Here is a 22,200-nt window from a genome sequence, read left to right as displayed (position 1 = left end):
TAGTTGCTAATGGATTACATTAACATCTCCATTTAAACTGCAGCTTCCTTAATTAACACCGTAGATCAAAATAACCCATAACTTTTTAATGCATTTTAAAAATTAAATATTTTTTCTAACATGTTTGATTGCCCTCTTTTTATGACCACTTGGTTCAGAGCTTTACTTAAAGAATTAGGAAGAAATCCATTTAATGATAGCATTAATGGGTAAATCATTAAAATAAAAACCTTTTTAAAAGAATGACCTTGTTTCTTCAAAAATGAAACTGAAAGCATATTGTCGAAGGCTTTTATGGCTGGAATCACTGGGTTGTTGTGTGTTTTCCAGGCAATATGGCCATATTCCAGAAGCATTCTCTCCTGACGTTTCACCCACATCTATGGTAGTCATTCTCACAACCTCTGAGGTTGCCTGGAAAACTCACAACAACTCACTGAAAGCATATTATTGGTTGAGCATTTTTTAAAGAATTTAAAAAGCAATCCCTCCAGCATATGTGTAATATAGTCCTTAGAGTTAAATTGAACTCCTGGGCTCCAATCCTACACACATTTGCCTGGAAATAAGTTCCTTTGAGATGAGAGGGACTTGCTTATCTTCTGTGTAGACATGAATAGATCATTCTGTTAAATATTCAAAACAGCCAGCTGAAATGCTTCACTTGCGGGCTTGTCTCTTTGTTATTTTTAAGTCGTACACCAAAAATCTATTTGCATGTTTTTTGGGGGGAAATTGTATAAAGAACACTCTAATATTTAAAAGGTGTACTGCCTATTTAAGCAAGTTTCTAAATATTGTTGTATTTTGGAATTCCCATTTGTTGTTATGCATTTAGCTTATTTTTTTTCCTTCCATTATTTCTAAGTCCCTAAATAGGCCATTATATTTCCCTTCAGGCTAGAGATGAAGATGGACATGCTGAAAATTTTCCCCAGCAGCACTATGCTAAGGAAACTCCAAGACTTGCCTTCAAGAATAACTGCGAACTACTTGTAAGAATAACATACTTACAACAAGTCTAGATTGTTACTTTAGCACAGTGAAAACAGTTTTTGAAAAGCTTTTGTTCTTGATTACATAACATTATGAAATATTACAGTTTAAAATAATAACCTGTACCAGTTGCAAATGCTAACTCTGATATGATCAAAGAATTCTGAGCTCTCAGTTTACTTGCAGATCTTTTATCATTTATTATGGCCTTGTAACAGAAAGATTTTAGTATAAACAAAGGGTGTTTACTCAGAAATAAGGTCCACTGTGTTCAGTTGAGCTTACTCTGCAATATGCTTAGCATTGTAGTCATAGTCATAGAACATATCCTGGTTGAACTCTTTCAGTAAATCACTAGTAAAGCATGTGCAAGAAAAGAAGAAGAGAGATAGAGAAACAATACCTAATGACAAAACCACGTTCCCTTCTCCAGCTCCCCTTTCCCCATGTTAGTGTTTTACTAGCTTTGAGATAACATTAAAAAAATACCACAGCATAACTGACATGTACTACTCCTTTTAGAATCCAACTATTCTAGTATATTGAAAAATATAGTGAGATTTTTTTTCTTATTCTGTTTGGCAGGGAATGAAGAAAAGCTAGAAAAGCACTAACTAGGAGCCCAGAATGTTTAGAAGCCATAAGAGAGATTATATCAGCTGTGAACAGATATCTGTTCCAAGGCAGGGTTAATTTGCTGTTCATTTTAGCATTTGCAGCTAGGCAAAATTAACAGCAAATAGAAATGCTTATTATATTTCTATTCAAAAAAGCTTTTGGTGCTAATGCTTTTGATTAGGATGTAAAATGAACTCTTCAAGCTGTAATATTTCCTCTCCTGTTTACTTAAAGCAAGTAGAAAATGAATTGTTATTTACTTGAAAAGAGATTTAAGATGTTGATGAGTGCATGGTTACTACTCTCTTTTTGCTTCTTTTCTGTTTTATTGTTTTAAATGCCAATATTTATATTTGTATCAGTAGTAGACTTTAGGAAACAGATGTATTTTTAGTATTTTTGCCGAGAATAGGAAAGAGAGTGTATATTTTAAAATGTAAACTTGACTTCTCCCCTCTTAATCCACTAGATATTGGTGTTATACAAATTGTTTAAAAATGTGATGAGTATTTTCAATAGTGTGTGTTGAATATTGACATTGGTTTGAATATTTTGGTTAGTTTGAGCACTACAAAAATGGACAGAAAAGGGAATAAAGTGGTAGTATTCAGTGTTTCTTAATGTTTTGCTTAAATGCTTGAATCACTTGATGTCATTACAGGTTGAGTCTCTCTTATCTGAAATGCTTGGGATCAGAGGTTTTTTGGATTTTGAATTTTTCGGCTTTTGGAATTGTTGTATTTGCATCTACATAGTTAAAGGGGGAAAGAGGGGAAAGGGGGCTAGCTACACATCCAACTCCTGCAGAGTTTTTCTCAAGGAATCCTCCACTGCACAACTGTTAGAAATTTGATGGGCCAAAGGGATAGGTGGGTGGGCTGGGTTCTGTAAAAAGTAGATTTCAGGGGAAAGAAAACTCAAATTTTATTCAGTTGATGTTGGCTCAGAGAACGTTGGGAAACTATAGCTGCTTACCCTATACATACTATGGTCACCCTTCATGGCTCATTTTGAGAGTGTCTGCCCTGCTGCAGCTTACTAGTGGCTGGTGTTGATTAGCCAAACTGTGGAAATTTTTCAACATTTTCCAGCTGGAATTTGGAGTTTCTGCTCTCTTGCTGAATGCTTTTTTTTACAGGGGTGATGTTTAAGTCAAGCTGCAGAACCCAGAGTCCCTCCACTCTTCCTTTCCCTCTATCAAATTCCTTTCAGTGGTGGAGTAAGAGCTCCCTGAGAAAAACTGAGCAAGCACTGGATGTGTAGCTAGCCCCCTTTCCTCAAAACTGGAAATAGCAACAACAAAAAGTTAATTTCTGGAATCTTTTGGATTTTGGGAAAAGGGAGACCCAACCTGTATTACTTCCTCACAACAGCCTAGTAAGTAAAGACAATTTTAGACATAATACAGCTTGTAGACAAGGCTGAGAAATGATGTCTTGCTAATTACACCAGTAAACTAATGGGAAAGGGCACTTGGGTCATGGTTTATATGCAATGGTTCTCAACCTGTGGGTCTCCAGTTGTTTTGGCCTTCAACTCCCAGAAATCCTAACAGCTGGTAAACTAGTTGGGATTTCTGGGAGTTGTAAACCAAAATACCTGGGGACCCACAGGTTGAGGAGTCTAAGAGTCTTTGGAGTTATCAATAACTGGAGGCTCCTGTTTTGATGGGTGAATACATTTTCTCTGGGTTTTTCATCCAGACTTAAAGGAACTATCTAAGGTGCAGAGCCCTAACCCCAAAATGAGTGCTACCCCTTGGATAAGCCCTTTGAAATTATGAACGAAACAGAGTCACTATGTCACTGGGACAGGAACAGCTCCACCAGTAGGACTTATAAAAAATAAAGTTATTATTATTTCTGATTAAACTTGCATAGGATTGCATGATTAATTTCTTTAAAGTAATTTCTATTTTTGCTTATTTTGCATTTTCACAGAACCTAGAATTAGCCAGTGTTTGGCCTGTAGTAGCAGAAACATCACATACACACACGGATGTGCGCGCACACACAACTATTCCAGAATCTTGTTAATCATAGTGCAGAAATGTGCTGTCTACATGCACACTCTTACAGAAAACATCAATTCTGTCCACTTCCATACAGCAGTTTCAGATGGCTAGTTTTGCATGCAGAAAACATGTATTTATTTATTTTAAAAAATTCCTTGTTTAGTTATGTGTATATCCTCCCATGGCTCTATTATTATTGTTATTAATTCCCCATATTATCTCTCCAAGGGGACTCAAAGCAACTTGACTTGGCCTCCCACACCCACTCTGCCCTTCCCAGTTTAACTCAGTAGACAAGACAAAGCCAGGAACAAACCATAGATTCTTTCTCTGATTTGCTGGAACTAAAATGAACAGGATGATAGATGCCCAAATTTGCATGATATGATGGAAATAAATTATTTATTTAGCTGCTTTCACATTAAGGGGAGTGGTGGTCAAGCAGCATGTGCCCACATATTGCTTGTACATGAAGAGTGAAGACAGTAATTAATGATGAGGATAATAACAATCATCATAATAAATCTTTATTTATATGCAGCCTTTCATACACAATAGGGACCCAAAGCAGCTTCCAACATGTTAAAAACACAATACAAAGTAAAATATTGTAAGAAATCAGGTAAAACATAAGAAATCAGGTAAAACATAATTCAGCAGTGGGTCTATCAAGTCTTATGAACGCTTTGTTCTCTGCCTTCTATAGGTTTATTATTTATATATTTATTTGATTTATATTTTGCTTTTCTCCCATTTGGGACCACATTAAAACAATATAACTAAAAAAAACCCTGTAATATAAAAACTACAAAGACGTTAAACAAAAATCATAATTATTGCTTTCTCGTACAACTGAGTACTAGATGTTGTGGTCAGTGGGTAGTGTGCAGTCTCAAGCTTTACAGCAAATGAGCAAATTGCACAGAGGAGCTGTGCCAGCAAAATGTTTCCATATATAGATGTCTGTGAGGACTGTTTTAAGCACCATGTCATAAATCCAGGATATATTGTCAGACATCATTTCATGCCGACATGTGTTATTGAACTAGGATGTTTATTTATTAGATTTGTGCTTTAAAATAAATAAACACTACCAGTTGAAAACATAAAACAGATCAATTAAAACAAGCAACCAAAAGCTAAAATTGAAAATAATTGAAATATAAGGCAACACATTTCTGAATCAAAAGCCCTTTTGCAGCAACGCCTTATTTTTTAAAATAAGTACAATACAAGATGTACATCTTGTTCCATGTACCTCCTCATGAACTGAGCCTAACTCCTGAAAGCCTGCTTGAATGGGGAAAAGGTCTTTGTTTGCTGGCAGAAAGGACAATAGGGAAGAATTCACTTAGTAGCAATTTCAGCATTCCTGGGAATAGCTACCAAGGCTTTTTTCTATCACTGGATACTTGGCTGATATTTTCCAATTTCCTTTGGCCACTTTTCCTTACATCAGATTACTTTGTATAGGTTCAGTGAGTTCAGTTACTCATAATGGAAGGATTTTGGTCTCTGGACTTGCTTCCATTTAAATAAGCAGACGGCTTCTTTTGATTTCAGTGTGAATAATTTCAAAATGGTTAGAAAACAATTCAAGCAATTGTAAATATAATGTACCTCATATTGTCTTTCAAAGGAAGCATACACTTGACACTTTAGGTGAGGATCTAGTAAACAAGGACAGCATTAAAATAGATTTAAAAAATTATCCATTTATTGCTTTGTCTGAATTCTTATGTGATATTTGACATGCAATAGGCCAATATATGAAACAACACTACAAACAAATATTATAAGAAGAAAAGGTTAATTTACAAAACTAATTGTGGATTATTATTTCTTATTTTTCTCTTTGCATTGTAGAGAAAGTAGGTTTCTGAAAGATTTTCTGCACAGATATAGAGAGCAAACAGGGAGAAATAATTTTGTTTTCATGTTGTGCCTCGTGTTATGCTTTGTTGGTAGAATGCTGTTGCTCCAATCCAGCTCTAATTTTGCTTTAAAAATATTTTTTCATGACCAACTACATATTTGAATGCATTCCCCATTAAATGCAATGCCCTGGAGGTCCATACTATTCATGTAGAGATGCAGACTAAATGAAAATCTAGAAATAGAGTTGGCTTATACTTGAGATTCCTTATCCAGCAAGGTGATACATGCACATAGATGTCCACAAATTGGTCTGAGCACTTATTGCTACTTGATATAAGTAAAGGATATTTTACTAATAGAGTAGACATTCCATTTCTGTTTATATTTTGGATGCTTGGAAGATGTATTTATTTAACACGTAACGAGCGCTGAAGGAGAAAGCCAACATTCTCATAAATGCTTTCTGTCGTTTTGTGTCTTCATTAGCAATGTTTTTGTGGGCAAGCGGGGGGGGGGGGGGGGGGAGAGAGAAATAAGGAAAACAGGAATGACTGTGTCTCTGAGGAAAAGCTTAACCAGTCATTAATGTTCCGAGACAGATGGTGATTCTTTATAAAGCAGCACCAAAAGTTGAAGGCTTTAAATGAAGGCTAAATTGAAACTTGTTTATTCTTATGAGACTCAGGAAATCCTTGGAGTTCTTTTAGTGCAGTGTAGAGTAAGTTTTATAATAGCCTGTCAGAGGAAATTGGAAGCTTAGGCTCAAAAGTGCTTTCTTAGCTTTAGGGTTCAGATGCCATTTTCCAGTATGGATTGCTGCAGAAAGTACCGACTCTTTAGTTTGGAAAATGCTTGTGCTCTGAGGGCGCTGCCAGGATAGATCGAGGGGATCAAGCACTGATGGAAGTTGTTTGCTAGCAAGCTCCCAGAAGAACAAGAGTACATGGCTCGAATGTTAATATCCTGGGTCAGACAAGTATTGAAAAGCCTTAACTCTTAAGTACTTGGAGAGGTTTCTAAGCCAAATAACCTGACTCTGTTACAAACCATATGGTTCCCTGCAATGTTTGTATCTCTGACCAGAATATATTTTGGCGTGTTAGGCAGAACTTCACAACTTTTAAACAAAAACACTAGATCGCTTCCTGGGAAAAGAATAAGCTGCTGTTTAACAAATCCCTGGCATACATATGGCAGGTCTGTTTATTAGGGAAACCGTGACAATTACAGTTTTGGCTAGTTGAAACAGCCACAAAGAAATTCCACTGTGCAGTTATGAGACTACTTTACAGTATTGATTTCCCACTATAAATCCAAAATGTGTTATGTGCTATAACATTTAATAGAGAACATAGGAAACCAGATATTAAACTTGGCGGTTAAGATGCTTTATTCAGTGAGGATGCAGAATTTTCCTTGTGAATTACTAGTGAGTTCAGTCATTTGGAAAATTAGGTTTCCTGATGGTTAATGTCACGTGATAAAAATAGGGAACTAGTACATAACACAAATATTTTATAGCAGGTTATTAGGCCAGTCTGGTGGCTTGGATAGCAGCTTGATACATTACCATGAATCTAGTATCAAGTTTTTCTTTCTGTCTCTCTCCCTTCCCTCTTTCATTCCCTTTATAGTTGTAAGTCTTTCATTTGGTGATATAAAATACCACTTTGTTGAATTAAAAAGGCCTTGTTTGATAACTTTAAGAAAAAGAGAGGAGAAAAATTTTAAAAGGCGAAAAGTCTGTAATTCCTCCTTTAAAGGGGCCAAAGTTGTTGAACTATTGGTCAACAAATTGCAGTCTTTTGCCTGATGATAAGTAACTTTTAGACAGAGGTTCTAACTAGATACCTTGGTAAAAATATTTTTAAAAGTTTTGTCTGGCTCAGAATTACAGCCCCAAATGTTAAACAAAGCATCTTGTTTTGGCCTACTGCTACCTGAGCAAGTGAAGTATTAGATGTGAAATTCTTCCAGTATTATACAACTAACACTATTGACTGAGAAAGGGCCTAAATACCCTACAGGTGGCATGGGCAAACTTTGGCCATTAAGGTGTTTTGGACGTAAACTTCCACAATCCCTAACAAATGGTAGGCTGGCTAGGATTTCTGGAAGTTTACGTCCAAAACACCTGGACAGCCGGCCCTAAAGGCACCAGATCCTACCTCATCTTGAAATCTAAGCAGCCTTGATTAGTATTTGGATCACCATCACCAGTGAATCCTAGGTGCTGTAGGCTATATTTCAGAGGAGGAAAATTACAAAATCACCACTGTGTATTCTTTGCCTAAGAAAACCTTAAGACATTCATCATGTTGAATGCACACCCTTGCCCCCTTGACTGGGGAAATGCAGTTGACCCTCTGTTTCCACGGACTCTGCATTCACAGATTCCATAATCCACAGATTGAAAAGATTGAAAAAAATCCTAAAAGTAAACCATGTTTGTGCCAGTTCATACAAGGGACACCACTTTACTCCCTCATTGTATATAATTGGACTTGAGCTTCCATGGATCTTGGTGTCTATGGGGAGATACCAAAGGCCTGTGAGTGGATGGATTGGTGTCACACACATGTCAAACTCACAAAAATATTAACTCAGGTTTGGTTTCTGGTCAAAGGGTTTAAACTAGGGTTGAAAGAGCTTTCATTGTACCTTCATAAAACAGACCTTTTATTAAGGTTAGTCATCCACTCAGTCCCTCAGGAATATTTCAGATATAAGGGTCTGTGACAAGCTGGTAGAGGATGCCAATTGAAATGTGGTGTTGCAGTCATCAATTTGCTTTTGAAATCAGCAGATAATTACTTGCAACAGAGTTTGGAAATACCTTGTAAGTATTAATTCATAGCGCCTAAGTCACCAGAACTTTTGACAAATTTAAAATTAGTTATTTTAATCATTCAACATCAATTGCATTAATAATTACTCATTATAAATGCTTCATAGTATTTTAGGACTGAACTAGATATTAAGGAAAAAGTCTCCTATAAGCATATTTTCCCCACTGATATTTCTTCTCAGAGCAACATGCCTGACAATTATTTACATATTGAGCTCATATCTATGTTCCAGTGACCAATTGCAAAACAGAGCACCAAGCAAAATGCAAAAACAGTTTGTGTCTTTTACCCTTTAAAGGAACATTGTTTCTAAATTCTGGCAAATCATACCTCCTTGTGTGAGTCTAAATACTTTACTGGAGAGGTATTTTTTGTGTGACGTGACGTGGTGGCCAGGTTTACTAATTTACCCGTTTATACTCGAGTATAAGCCAATGTGAATATAAGCCAAGGCACCTAATTTTAGCAAAAAAAAACTGGGGAAACCTATTGACTGGGGAAACCTACAATTGGTTGGAATAGGAATAAAGGATTGATCTGCATTATTTTTCATGCCCCTTTCCTTTGCTCGGTATTGATGTTGCTATAGCAAATCCAGGGGGGAGAATCCTCTTGTCCACATTTCTGCACCACTTGTGGCTGATTAGTAATGTGTTTTTTTTAAAAAAAAAATCACAAGGAAGCAATTAAATCAGCAAGATTATTCCCAGCTCAAAGGTTTTACCAAAGCACAAAAAGGGCAAGTGAGGAAAGTAATAATTGGACAGGTAAAACAAAAGACAGGATTATACACTAGGGCTGGGTGGTTTCGTTCGTTAATTTTGTAATTCGTTAATTATTCGTTATTTTTAACATTTACAAAACGATTACAAAACTTATCTTCAAACCCGGAAGTGTTTTTAAATATCGAAACGGCATCCTCCATCTTTTTTACGAGCTTCCACCCGTTTCGGAAATGAGGTTTAAGGATGGAGGATGCTGGGTGCGCCGGGAGCCAATCCGGAGTTCCCAAGCCCCGTGTTTCCCTCCCCGGTAGCAAGCTAGCAAGCAGCGCATTTGCCCCACTTCCAGTCTCTCCCCTCCTCCCAGCCACCTTTGCTCTGCTGCTTCCCTCCTCTTTCCTCATGCTGTCTTCCTGGGCAGCAGCTTCAAACTATTATTTATTACTATATATCAGGGGTCTTCAAACTTTTTAAACGGGGGGGGGGGGGAGAGATTACTGCCACAGCATGGGTAAGAGTCTTAATATAACAGCAGGAAATTCATGAATATGTTTACTGATCAGCCGATCAGCCGAACTATCAGGAATGTGGCCTCACATAACCCAGCTTTTTCCACACAGCCATATCTCAGAATCTCAAAGCACAAAATCCCCCAAAACGGGCTTTAAACTGGATTATATGGCAGTGTGGACTCACATAACCCAGCTTTTTCCACACAGCCATATAACTCAGAATCTCAAAGCACAAAATCCCCCAAAACGGGCTTTAAACTGGATTATATGACAGTGTGGCCTCACATAACCCAGCTTTTTCCACACAGCCATATAACTCAGAATCTCAAAGCACAAAATCCCCCAAAACGGGCTTTAAACTGGATTACATGGCAGTGTGGCCTCACATAACCCAGCTTTTTCCACACAGCCATATAACTCAGAATCTCAAAGCACAAAATCCCCCAAAACGGGCTTTAAACTGGATTATATGGCAGTGTGGCCTCACATAACCCAGCTTTTTCCACACAGCCATATAACTCAGAATCTCAAAGCACAAAATCCCCCAAAACGGGCTTTAAACTGGATTATATGAGGAGGAGGAGGAGGATTAGGAGGAACAGCTTAATTATAATATAGTATAATAATATAATATAATATAATATAATATAATATAATATAATATAATATAATATAATATATATAATAATATATTATATATAATATAATATACAATAATAATATAATATTATTGTATATTATATTATGTTATTATATATTATATTACTATATTATATTATATTATTATTGTATATTATATCATTATATTATATTATATGTTATAATTGTGTATTATTATATTATATTATTATTATATTATATTATAATTGTATATATTATATTATAATATATCATATTATATCTATATAATATGTCCCAAGACCATAGCATGTCCAAAAGCAGAAGATTAAGTCAGAAGGAAACATCCAAAAACAATCCGAAGTAAGAATCCAGTCTTTAAACCGGTTTGAAACGGTTTAATGTAATATAATAATAATAATAATGATAATAATAATAATATAATATACAATAATAATATACTATAATAATATTATACTATTTTATTACAATATATTATTATTGTATATTATATTATATTATGTTAATATATATTATATTACTATATTATATTATATTATTATTGTATATTGTATTATATTAATATAATTGTATATTAAAGCACCCCTGACAGGTCCATCCATTCTTAATAATAATTATATTATATTATATTATATTATATTATATTATATTATATTAGAATAGTTTTAAGCTGCTGGCCAAGGAAGAGTTTTAGCTGGGTTGAGACAAGCCGTTTCAAAGCGGTTTAAAGACTGGATTCTTACATCGGATTGTTTTTGGATGGACATTTCATTCTGACTTAATCTTCTGCTTTTGGGCATGCTGTGTGGGCTTGGGACAGTTTTTTGAGAACACTTTTCCTTGCTTCCACCCAATGTTTTCTAACCCTGTGATTCTGAAGCAGTTTGCTTGAACTGCTCTTATCCCAGATTATATACAGGATAATCTGGATTATTTGCTAAATTATGTTTTTGGCACAGCAATTTGCTACAGACATTAGTTCTTGATACTAGAAGTAGATCACTAAATTAAGTGCTTCTAGCTATTTTTGTTGTTATAATAATAATATAATAATATATAATATAATATAATATGTATAATATATTATAATATATAAAATAATATACTATAATATAATATAATATTATAATAATATTATGTAGTAATATATAATATAATATAATATGTATAATATATTATATAATAATATATAATATAATATGTATAATATATTATAATATATAATATAATATACAATAATAATATAATATAATATAATAATATTATTATAATAATATAATATAATAATATATATAATATAATATAATATATTATAATATATAATATAATATACAATAATAATACAATATAATATAATAATAATAATATTATAATAATATTATATAATAATATATAATATAATATAATATAGTTGTTGTTTGTTTTATCACACCAACAGTCAACAACAGAGGGAGAGGAAAGCTTCAGAAGTTCCCCCTGTCCCGTTTGGAGGTTTTTTTTAGCATATTCCGCAATCACGTCCGCCATTAACGAATCGATTCGTTAATATTAACGAAATTTCATAAATATCAAACTTTTTTAAAGGAAAATTTTGTAATTATTTTAAATAACAAAACGCAAAAACCCCCAAAAAACGAATCGATTTTAGAAACAAATTTTTCCGTTGTTACCCAGGCCTATTATACACTGTTACCAGCACAGCTTGTAATTTGCTTTAAAAAAACAACAACAAAAAGTAACTTGTCATGAATGCTTGTGACTTGGATACTCGTACATTATTCACAGTTGTTGTTACTTTAAAACATCTTTTAAAAAACAAATTACACTTTATGCAATTAGTTGAAATTCCTCACCCCCCAAATAATAGTTTAGTTCTGCTAAAACCTTATTGCTTGTTAAATAAAAAAGTAATGATATTGCCAGCCATTATGTTGATTTTAAACTGGGCTTGTTCTCTTGTTACTTGCAAAAGTAACATGTTACCAGCATTATGATTGCACACATTTACCTCCCCTTCTGGTCACCAATCTTAAAAGTCATCAATTACTCTGGACCAAGTGGGAAAATTGTGTAAGTTCGTACCTGAACGATATCAGTTGCAGTTGTTTTGGGAGGTTTCTAAGAAACTCACAAAGCAGCATATTAAAAACTAGGTTGATAACAAACAGGAAAAAATAGGTATTTAATGGTGTAAGAAAAATGTTTTTAGTAGTGAATGAAATGTGTCATTATGGCAGAGAAAGGACTGGTGAGAATTCTAAAGCAGACTTCATATGTAACTTCATATGTTTCCGTTAATATGTTTTAATAACTGGGTAATGACAGTGGAAATAGGGTTATACCAGGCATTGGCAAAATTCGTCCCGCCAGGTGTTTTGGACTTCAACTTATTATTATTATTATTATTAAACTTTATTTGTATCCCGCTAGCATCTCCCGAAGGACTTGATGCGGCTTACAAAGGCCAAGGCCTCAACACAACAATAATAGACAATAACAATACGATACAAAGCAAATTAAAAACATAAGCAATAACAAAATATTACACTGTCACGCAATAAAACCAGGGCCGGGCCAATGAAGGGTACAGATTAAAAAGTGCTGGGCGTGAGAGATAGTATGTTGGAATTCTGGGCAAGTGCCATGTGCAGAGAGTCTTAAACTCAAGTAAAGTGCTACTGGGACATAGTGCTAGAGGTTATCCTATTATGGGAAGGCACATCGGAATAGCCAGGTCTTCAAGTTCTTCCTAAAGACTGCCAATGTAGTTGCTAGTCTAATATCTTTGGGGAGGGTGTTCCAAAGTCAGGGGGCAACCACAGAGAAGGCCCTGTCCCTCATCCCCACCAAACGCGCCTGCAACGCAGGTGGGATCGCGAGCAGGGCCTCTCTGGATGAACGAAGGGAGTGCGTGGGTTCATAAACGAAGATGCGGTCATGCAGGTAGGCAGGTCCCAAACCGTTTAGGGCTTTGTAGGTAAGCACCTGCACCTTGACTTGGGTTCGGTAGGTAAATGGCAGCCAGTGGAGCTCCTTGAACAGGAGGGTTGACCTGGCTGTTAGGAATTACTGGCTGTTAGGAATTGTGGAAGCTGAAGTTCAAAACATCTGGAGGGCCAAAGTTTGCCCACACCTGGGTTATAATGCACTGACTATTTTGCAGCCTAATAGCATTTGCCACATGAGTTGGAGAAGTGGTATAGAAAGTGAAATTGAGGAATCCGTGATTATTGATCTTGATGAATTTGGTATTCATATCGAGACTGCCTTATTGGAAGCAGCTCAAGATTTCATGACCACCATGGGATTGTATTGTTAATATCTGTCCCAACATAGGTAGCAGGATACATACACTGTGTTTAGTTTTAAGGAGAGGGCTAGGAGATAATGGTCTGTAAGTAAAAGAACAAGAAAGGACCCCATTGGCAGGAGCAGATGAACAAAACATATTGGAAAAGCACAAATGTGCAAGGGCCTGGCAAAATTGTTTTTTGGGAACTAGGGGATTTTGAGTTTATTTTTTTGAAAAAATTTAAAAATTCAGGTTTTGGTAGAAATTGGGGACAATCTTCTGAAATATTGACCTCCCACAACAATCATTGCTTACCCCTGATACTTAGACCTTTTGGCATGCTATAACCACAGGAATGGAGCATCTAATTTGATTTACCAGTCTCGTTGGTTTTTGTTTTGTTTTGTTTTGTTTGGAAGATTTACATAGAAGTTTATTCAGTTGTCCTACCAAGGACCTTGTTTTTGCATGGAATAAAGGAATTATTGTGTGTCTTGTTATAATCTTTCCACTCATAGGATTTGCTGGCTTCCTGGTATTCTGTGGAGCTGAAGACAATGAAACAGAAAAGCTGATCATTAGATGACTAATAGAAGGGTAATCAGGGATACAATCAAATACAGTAAAATCTATCCTTAACACTCAAAGCAGTAAACACATCTTGCTTCCTGCTACCACTGTATATACTCAGTGCTGTTCAGTAGAGATCATCCACATAGTGAAACCTCTTTCCTTGTGGGTCCTCAAAAGGAAACATCTGAGCCTTCAAAACTCCACTGTGACCAATTTCCTGGAAATATTGCAGATAAAGTGGCTTATTTCTATGCCATATTAGACATTATTGTTTTAATAGACTCAGAGATGTATGGTAGTAGAATTTTTGTTGTTGTTTCAGGAGTGACCTGAGAAACTGTAAGTCGCATCTGGTGTGAGAATTGGCCGTCTGCAAGGACGTTGCCCAGGGGATGCCCAGATGATTTGATGTTTTATCATCCTTGTGGGAGGCTTCTCTCATGTCCCCACATGGGGAGCTGGAGCTGATAGAGGGAGCTCATCCGCATCCTCCCTGGATTCGAACCAGAGTCCTGTTAGTCTTCAGTTCTGCTGGCACAGGGGTTTAATCCACTGCATCACCGGGGGCTCCTATGGGAGTAGAATACCATCAGTCATTTTCCACTTCATCACACTAGAGAAAAAAATCCACTTAAAATCCAGTTTCAGCCTTCTGCAGAATTCTGGGGTTTGTAGTTTAGTGATGCTGTTCAAGGCTCCTCCCTAAAGTACAAACCCCAGAATTCTGCAGGAATGGATCATGGACCATGTTATTTCAGTGTATTATTGAGCACTTGAAGGACTCTGACCCATTTTTTGCTCCTCACATTTTGTCTGCCCTGATTTGTGGAAAACACGGCCAACAGGCTACAAATCTCAGGGTCTTTGAAACTATTAAAGACCAACTTGATTTTGTTGGCTTTTTCCTGATGAGTGTTTTAAATTGATGCCACTTAGTAGTAATTATTTCATGTTCAAAGGCTAGCTACTGGTTGGGAATTTCACAGTTCTTGCTGTTGTTGTGGTTGCTGCTGCCATTACCATTATCATCACGACTGCATATTTGTGTGGCACTCTGAGTACAATTGCAAATTAATGAATAGGTTTTGAAAAATCTAGTCTCTGTAGATTTACATGCATTAAAAAAGGTTAGTATAAAAAGAAAAAAGCTCAATAAATGCTCTGAAGGGAAAGGTTATTGATTACATAAAGAATAGCAGCAATCTATAAATCTAAACAAGTGCAGGTTTGGATGTTACAGTGCCGCAGAGCAGGCAGGTTGCACCCGAAACCATCTTCTCAGGTTATAGACCCCTGTGTATAAACCTTAGAAGATACGGAGAAGCCCACAGGAGCATGTTTTAGTAAAAACACAGTTGTTTCAGAAACAGTTAATATGTATTTGTTCCCTCATCCAGCAACACAGGTTTATGTATAGAATCAGGCTGGATTCAGATGTGACACACGGCCTATACCAGGCATGGGCAAACTTAGGTCCTCCAGGTATTTTGGACTTCAATTTCCACAACAGCCTACAGGCTGTTAGGAATGGTGGGAATTGAAGTCCAAAACACCTGGAGGGCCAAAGTTTGCCCATGCCTGGCCTACACCCATAATGTTAGGCAGGGGACGTCATTTAATCCTCTAGTGTAGTCTGTGTCCCTGGCGTTTTCTGCACTTCATTCTGCATGACACAAGATTGGAACATTAATTTTCTAAGAAGTAGGAGAATACTGTAAATATTCACGTATCCAGCACAGCATTCTGAAAAACACTGAAATCACTTAATGCACTCAACTGTCCATTGGATTGTGACCAAACCCTGTCTTTACTTATGGGAGTTCTTCTTTTCTTTCAAATGAACCTTTTGGATTATTGCATTTCTGTACAAAATGAAAAGTCAAACTCACTTTATGTTCTACTAATTGCTTTAAAATTTAATGAATACCAGTTCCAATTTAATTGCTTTTTAGTACTTCATCTAACTTATTAAAAAGAATCAAGGACATCTAATGAACAGTAGATGATTTGGCCCAACATTTGTCCATATTCTCTTTTCAATTTATCAATTATCGTCCAGTGGTGTGTAATTACACATTAAGAAGTTATTGGATATCACAGTTATGCCTGTCCCTAGGGGCTCATGAATATACTAATATAACACACCTATAATGACCTGTTCTTAGATCTGCAAATTGATTCCATTTTCCCTCTTTTTTTCCTGCCTCTGCTAAATGAAGATGAGGGCAATAACCATTAACTTTAAATCACCTGTAATAGTTAATGAGAGAGAAAAGGAAAGTGTCTCTTCCAGCATCCATAATAAATCTACTTCTTTGGTATGAATGATAAAAGAGAGCCAGATCTAAATGCAATTCTATCTGTACTTTTGTAAAGTAGCAGTCTGTGTCCGAGGGGAGCCAAGGGCAGTCTAAACTGAGCATACATGCTCTTTTGGCTCTTCTTCCCTGCCTCCAAATGAGAGAAACAGACAAGCAGGAAAACCTTGTCAAATCACATTCAGGCACTATTTGCTTGGCTTCGTTCAAATCAAATCAAACTCTGGAAGTGATCCCTATGCATTGGCTCTGAGTGTTTGCATAGCAACTGTGTTTTGTTGATGTGCCTTTTTTAAATGCTGGAAAGAACAAAATTTACTATGTAAAGACGCAAAGGCTTTGCTTGTAGTTAAGAATCTGTTCAATGTTGCCATCTTATTTATGCCTAATGAATGAAACTAAGAAAAGACACGTAATCCACATCATTGGTTCAGTCAGATTCTAAACAGAGAATTCAGAGAAGTAAAAAACTAGAAATTGCACTGAAATTGCCTTTTGATGGCAGCAAAGAACAATCACAGGAAGACATCAGTCAATGTTTTCTGATTCTCCCTGCCACATGCACTGAAAAGTTATTTTGATATATTAGGGTTCCTCCAGACAAAAAATGCTGGCCATCCCTATTCCCCCCTTTTTCCTCTCAGACTATGATTTCCTGGCCATATTCAAAGCAACAGTAACAAAACAAAGCACTCATATAAATCATGCATCATGGTAACTGTTGGTAAAGTAGCTTTCTCAGGAGGGAAGTGGAAGTGTTACAACCATATTTCTAGGATGCTTACATTCTCATCTCCTCGGCCTCAGTGATATAAGATGGAAGGTATGCTAAGTAATACTGGTCCCACAGCGTTAGTACTTTTGTTGAAGAAAGACTGGTGGGGGGTGCAGCTTTTCCTCAGCCTCAAAGTTTGATGAGTTGACAAGCAGCATTTAGAAACATTGGAACCTAATCCTCCAGAATACCTTATTCAAGCACCAAATAAATGTGGAGACATGAGACAAAACTAGGGTGGGGTGACAATTTGAAACAAAGATGATCAATATGTACAACATCCTAGGCCAGCAACCTTCCCCTGCCCCCCAGAGTCAGCCCCCATTCAAACTCAAGTCTGTTTTCATACCCTTCCTCTTCCACTTACCTTTTCATGCTTTCATTCACAATTTACCAATCCCAGATTTTGGGAAACTTCCTTGTTTGGATTACATTTCCTAGAGTTCCCCAGTCATAGTGGCTTTTAGTCCAAAATGCATCACACCCCTCCATTCTGGATAAGACTCACTTTGGGTGAACAGTGGTCACCACATAGAATCATAGAGTTGGAAGAGACTTCATGGACCATCCAGTCCAACCCCCTGCCAAGAAGCAGGAAAATCTCATTCAAAGAACCCCAGATAGATGGCAATCCAGCCTCTGTTTCAAAGCCTCCAAAGAAGGAGCCACTCTCACTGTTAGTAAGTTCTTCCTAATGTTCAGATGGAATCCTCTTTCCTGTAGTTTGAAGCCATTGCTCTGCGTCCTAGTCTCCAGGGCAGTAGAAAACAAGCCTGCCCCCTCCTCCCTATGACTTCCCCTCACAACAACCACCAATAACCTCCAACAACCACAGGACCATTCTGGCCAGCAATCCCATTTCTTGCCAAGGATGTCAGTATGAGTCGCCATGTTTGATTATCCTTGGCAGTAAAAGCTGCTTCCTGCATTACTTCCATGAGACTTGCCCCATCTTCATTGAAGCTCTCCATTATTTGCAACTGCTTTCCCTCTCTAGGTTGTCTTCCTTCAAGAAAGAAGACAATGAGATGGCATGCAAGCAGTAGAGGACTAGCATCAATTTGGTCCTCTGAGCATTCCTATTGAATAGAATAATAGAGGTGGACAAGAACACATTGTCCATCCAGTCCAACTCCCTGCCATGCAGGAAAAGCACAAAGTACCCCCCGACAGATGACCATCCAGCCTCTGTTTAAAAACCTCCAAGGAAGTAGCTTCCACCACAGTCTGAGGCAGAGAGTTCCACAGTCGAACATCCCTTATGGTCAGGAAGTTCTTCTTAATGTTCAAATGGAATCTCCTTTCATGTACTTTGAACCCATTACTCTGAGTCCTAATCTCCGGGGCAGCAGAAAATAAGCCTCTTTCCTCTTCCTTATGATAGCCTTTAAATATTTATACATGGCTATCATGTCTCCTCCTCTCAACCTTATCTTCTGCAGGCTAAACATCCCCAGGTCCTCATAGGGCCTGGCCTCCATACCTTTGATCATTTTAGCTGCCCTCCTCTAGATACCTTCCAGCTTGTCAATATCACTCTTAAATTGTGGTGCCCAGAATTGGACCAAGTATACCAAGTGAAGTCTAACCAAAGCAGAATAGAGGGCCACCACCACATCCTTCAATCTAGACACTGTACTCCTTTTGATGCAGCCCAAAATCCCATTGGCTTTTTCAGCTGTTGCATCTCATTGTTGGCTCATGTTTAACTTGTTGTCCAGCAAGACTCCAAGGTATTTTTCACATGGATGTTTGTTAAGTCAGGTGTCAATCATTCTGTATCTTTGCATTTCATTTTTTTCTGCCTAAGTATAGTATCCTCCATTTCTCCTTATTGAAATTCATTTTCATGTGACCCAATCTCTAATTTGTTAAAGTTGTTTTGCATTCTGATCCTGTTTCCTTGAGTATTACCTATCCCTCCCAATTTGGTGTCATTTGCAAACTTGATAAGCATGCCCCCTACACCTTCACCCAAGTCATTAAATAGTTCAGGAGTAGTTAAAATAGTCATACTGGGGTATAAATATTCAATAGTATTCCTGAACCTTTCTATTTTGTAAAGTGAACAATAAAATAAGAATAGTCTTGAGACTTTTGGTGCCACAAGCATGAATGATCTTTTGGAGTAGGGATCAGGTTGTTCACTCATCCTTAAACAGCTCAGTATATGTTAGATAATAATTTTATTCTGTGTCTTTCATTGAGATAGTTACACTGAAACTGTAGCAGACTAATAAAACCAGAGGTAATGTCAAAGACTATTACTTTTAGTGGATCCGAATGATGTTTATCCTGTCATTTTTCTCTAAATCTGCCTGTACTGATCACCTCCAGGGAGGAAAAACTCACACTCCGCTCTGTGACCAAGTAAGCTTTGGACCTGTTGATTGCTATGTTTCTTGGCTTCATTCCAAGGTGAAAAGGTGGCATCACATTAAAGAATTACAACCTTTTCTTTGACAGATTCAGGACAAAAGTCTCACACTGTCTTTCGTTTTGGCAACAGTCCGAATTGTCCTCTATTATCAAAGCATTTTTCCTCTCAAGGGGACAGGGGGACGGACCTGGAAATGTGAAAAATGTCTCAATCATATAATTGAAACTGGGATGGGGCCAGAGCAATTTAGTTTCATTTTTGGTGAGCACTGGGATAAGGCTAGAAGATTAATGGAGGATGTAGAAAATATGTCTCCGCATGCCATAAAAGTCAAATAGACTGCAGCTTCCATGGCTGCAAATAGTACTGTAGCTTTCAGCAGCGTTGTACTCTAACCAGGACTCAAAGGAGTACTGAGACTTTTTGATTAGGAGGATCAATGCCATTGCTTGCAACCCTCTTCTAGCTTTTATGTTTCCTCTGAGTTTAACTGCACCCTTCACAATTGGTGTGGATGGTAGATTTCCCGCATCAATAGTACATGATTGTGAACTATTTTGGTTTTAATGCACAGTATTTTGCATGACTTTGTTTTGAATCGCCAGTTCAGATCCATTAGGCTCATGAGATACATTTTCCTTGTGGCAATTAGAACTTCTAGCTTTTTCTGTGTCAGGAGCAAATTGAGAAATTGCAAATCGCTTCTGGTGTGACTTTCACACTCTACTTCATTGTCCATCTGATTTACAGACACTCTTAGGTTAATATATATTTTTGTAGGGAAATTATGCCTTCAAAACTATTGGGATTTGTTTTTCAGGTAGAAAAGAAAAATCTCATTTAGATACCTTGCTGATATTGTTCCCTTGGACTAAAAAAAGCCTTTCAAACTATCTTAAATTGTTATAACATAAAGGGAGTGCCTTTTGTAACTCAACAGATGGTTAAGGCTCAGAAGTAGAGAAGAAACATAAACTGTAAATTGATGAAATGGAAAAATATATAGAACGGGGGACTTGGAGAAATTATGAATATCTTAAAAATGTGTGCCACAGAGCTCTAAAATTTGGTGATGTTGTACCAGCTCCTGAAGAGTTATACCGATGCAGCACTTCATAGAGTTACGAGTAAATGTCCAGTTTGGGGGTGCAATCTATCCCTTTATAGCAGTGATTCTCATCCTGTGGGTCCCCAGATGTTTTGGCCTTCAACTCCCAGAAATCCTAACAGCTGGTAAACTGGCTGGGATTTCTGGGTGTTGTAGGCCAAAACACTGGGGACCATTTGAGAATCACTGCTTATAGGAACCCAGTTCTCAAAATGCATACAGCAGGGCTTGTCACTTATATTCTGTCCTCAATACACTGCTTTTCAGTTAAATAGATGAATTAAAATACATTTTGAAATATTAGTTCAAATATTATGAGGTTGCTATGTCCCTGCACAGTGCTGAATACATGCAAAAAATTGTGTGTAAGTCTTTACTTTCCCTGTCATTCTCCAATTCCCTTTCTGTCGGCTCTAATTGTGAACAACAGTCTGTTAAATTTTTACGGCTGTTGCATGTAATGTAATTCTGCAGAAAAAAAAATCTAATTAAATTCCTTGCAACAGGTTATCAGCCTTCAGATGTGAATCTTCAGGATTTTAAGCCCTGCATTCTACAAATACATTATATTGGGGATACTAAGTATAATTCTTCTGACAGACAAAAGTAAAATAAACTTGTGTCCAGTATTTGGCAACATGTGAATTTGTTTATTTAAGATTAACAAATGTGTTCTATACTTGAAAAGAAATGTTTCACAGTGGCATGAGTCCAACTGCTAGTACCAACTGCAGAGAACTCATTGAATCGTTGGGCTCTTGTTAAATCATCACTTACGTGAGTTCCATTGATTCGGTGCATGTGTTCTAGTCAGGGCAAAAAACCAACCAGGTCCCTTTGGGACCAATCGGATTTAGATTTATGTGTGTTTCTAATTTTCTATTTTAAAAAAACAAACGAATATTTGGCCCAAAATGACTGGTTTGGTGAGAAGTCTTCCTGAAGATGTTTGAATTGAAGATAAAATAAAAATGCAAGGATCATATTTCAGGATGACATTTTTCTGCACTGACCCAAAGAAAACTTGCAGAAGTATCCATTGCTCTATATTTCACTCTTTTACCTGGTTGCTCTACCAATTTCTAAACAGTGCTAGACACAGAGCAAACATTGAGGTCAAACACTGCTGTATAGTGCTGCAAAGGGGGCAGTAAAGCAGTGCTGTTGTCTTCCCTCCTCTGTCCTAACTTTGCCCCCAAGGCTTAATGCAGCAGTGAATGATGTAATGCAGAGTGTAGCTGTGTTGTAGGTACATAAAGGCTGTAAATGCTGATCAGTTCCAAATGTAGGTCTTCCAACCAGGAAACCAGGTGATTGAAATGGCTTCCAGTTAGGATTCATTCTAGGACAGTGGTTCTCAACCTGTAGGTCCCCAGGTGTTTTGGCCTCCAACTCCCAGAAATTCCAGCCAGTTTACCGTTTGTTAGGATTCTGGGAGTTGAAGGCCAAAACATCTGGGGATCCCCAGGTTGCGAACCACTGCACTAAGAAGTCTGTGCACACAGCTTTAATCTTTTAAGAAACAA

At 37.0% G+C, this 22,200-nt stretch overlaps 1 protein-coding gene across 2 annotated transcripts in view; it reads left to right on the top strand.

The window, feature by feature from the left end:
- Positions 1-22,200, top strand: part of SOBP (sine oculis binding protein homolog) — a 179,273-nt gene that overhangs the window by 104,773 nt on the left and 52,300 nt on the right. Inside the window, exon 5 of one of the 2 annotated variants that reach the window (XM_060753125.2) lies at positions 900-995. The exons of the other annotated variant lie outside the window; for it this stretch is intronic. Within the exon in view, the coding sequence (XP_060609108.1) occupies positions 900-995 (96 nt within the window). The remainder of the gene's footprint in view (positions 1-899; positions 996-22,200) is intronic. 2 annotated transcript variants of the gene reach the window in all.

Source organism: Anolis sagrei, chromosome 1 (genome assembly GCF_037176765.1).
Source record: "Anolis sagrei isolate rAnoSag1 chromosome 1, rAnoSag1.mat, whole genome shotgun sequence".
NCBI classification, from domain to species: Eukaryota; Metazoa; Chordata; class Lepidosauria; order Squamata; family Dactyloidae; genus Anolis; species Anolis sagrei.
The sequence above is the reverse complement of the archived record's forward strand: the minus strand, read 5'-3'. Positions and strand labels throughout refer to the sequence as shown.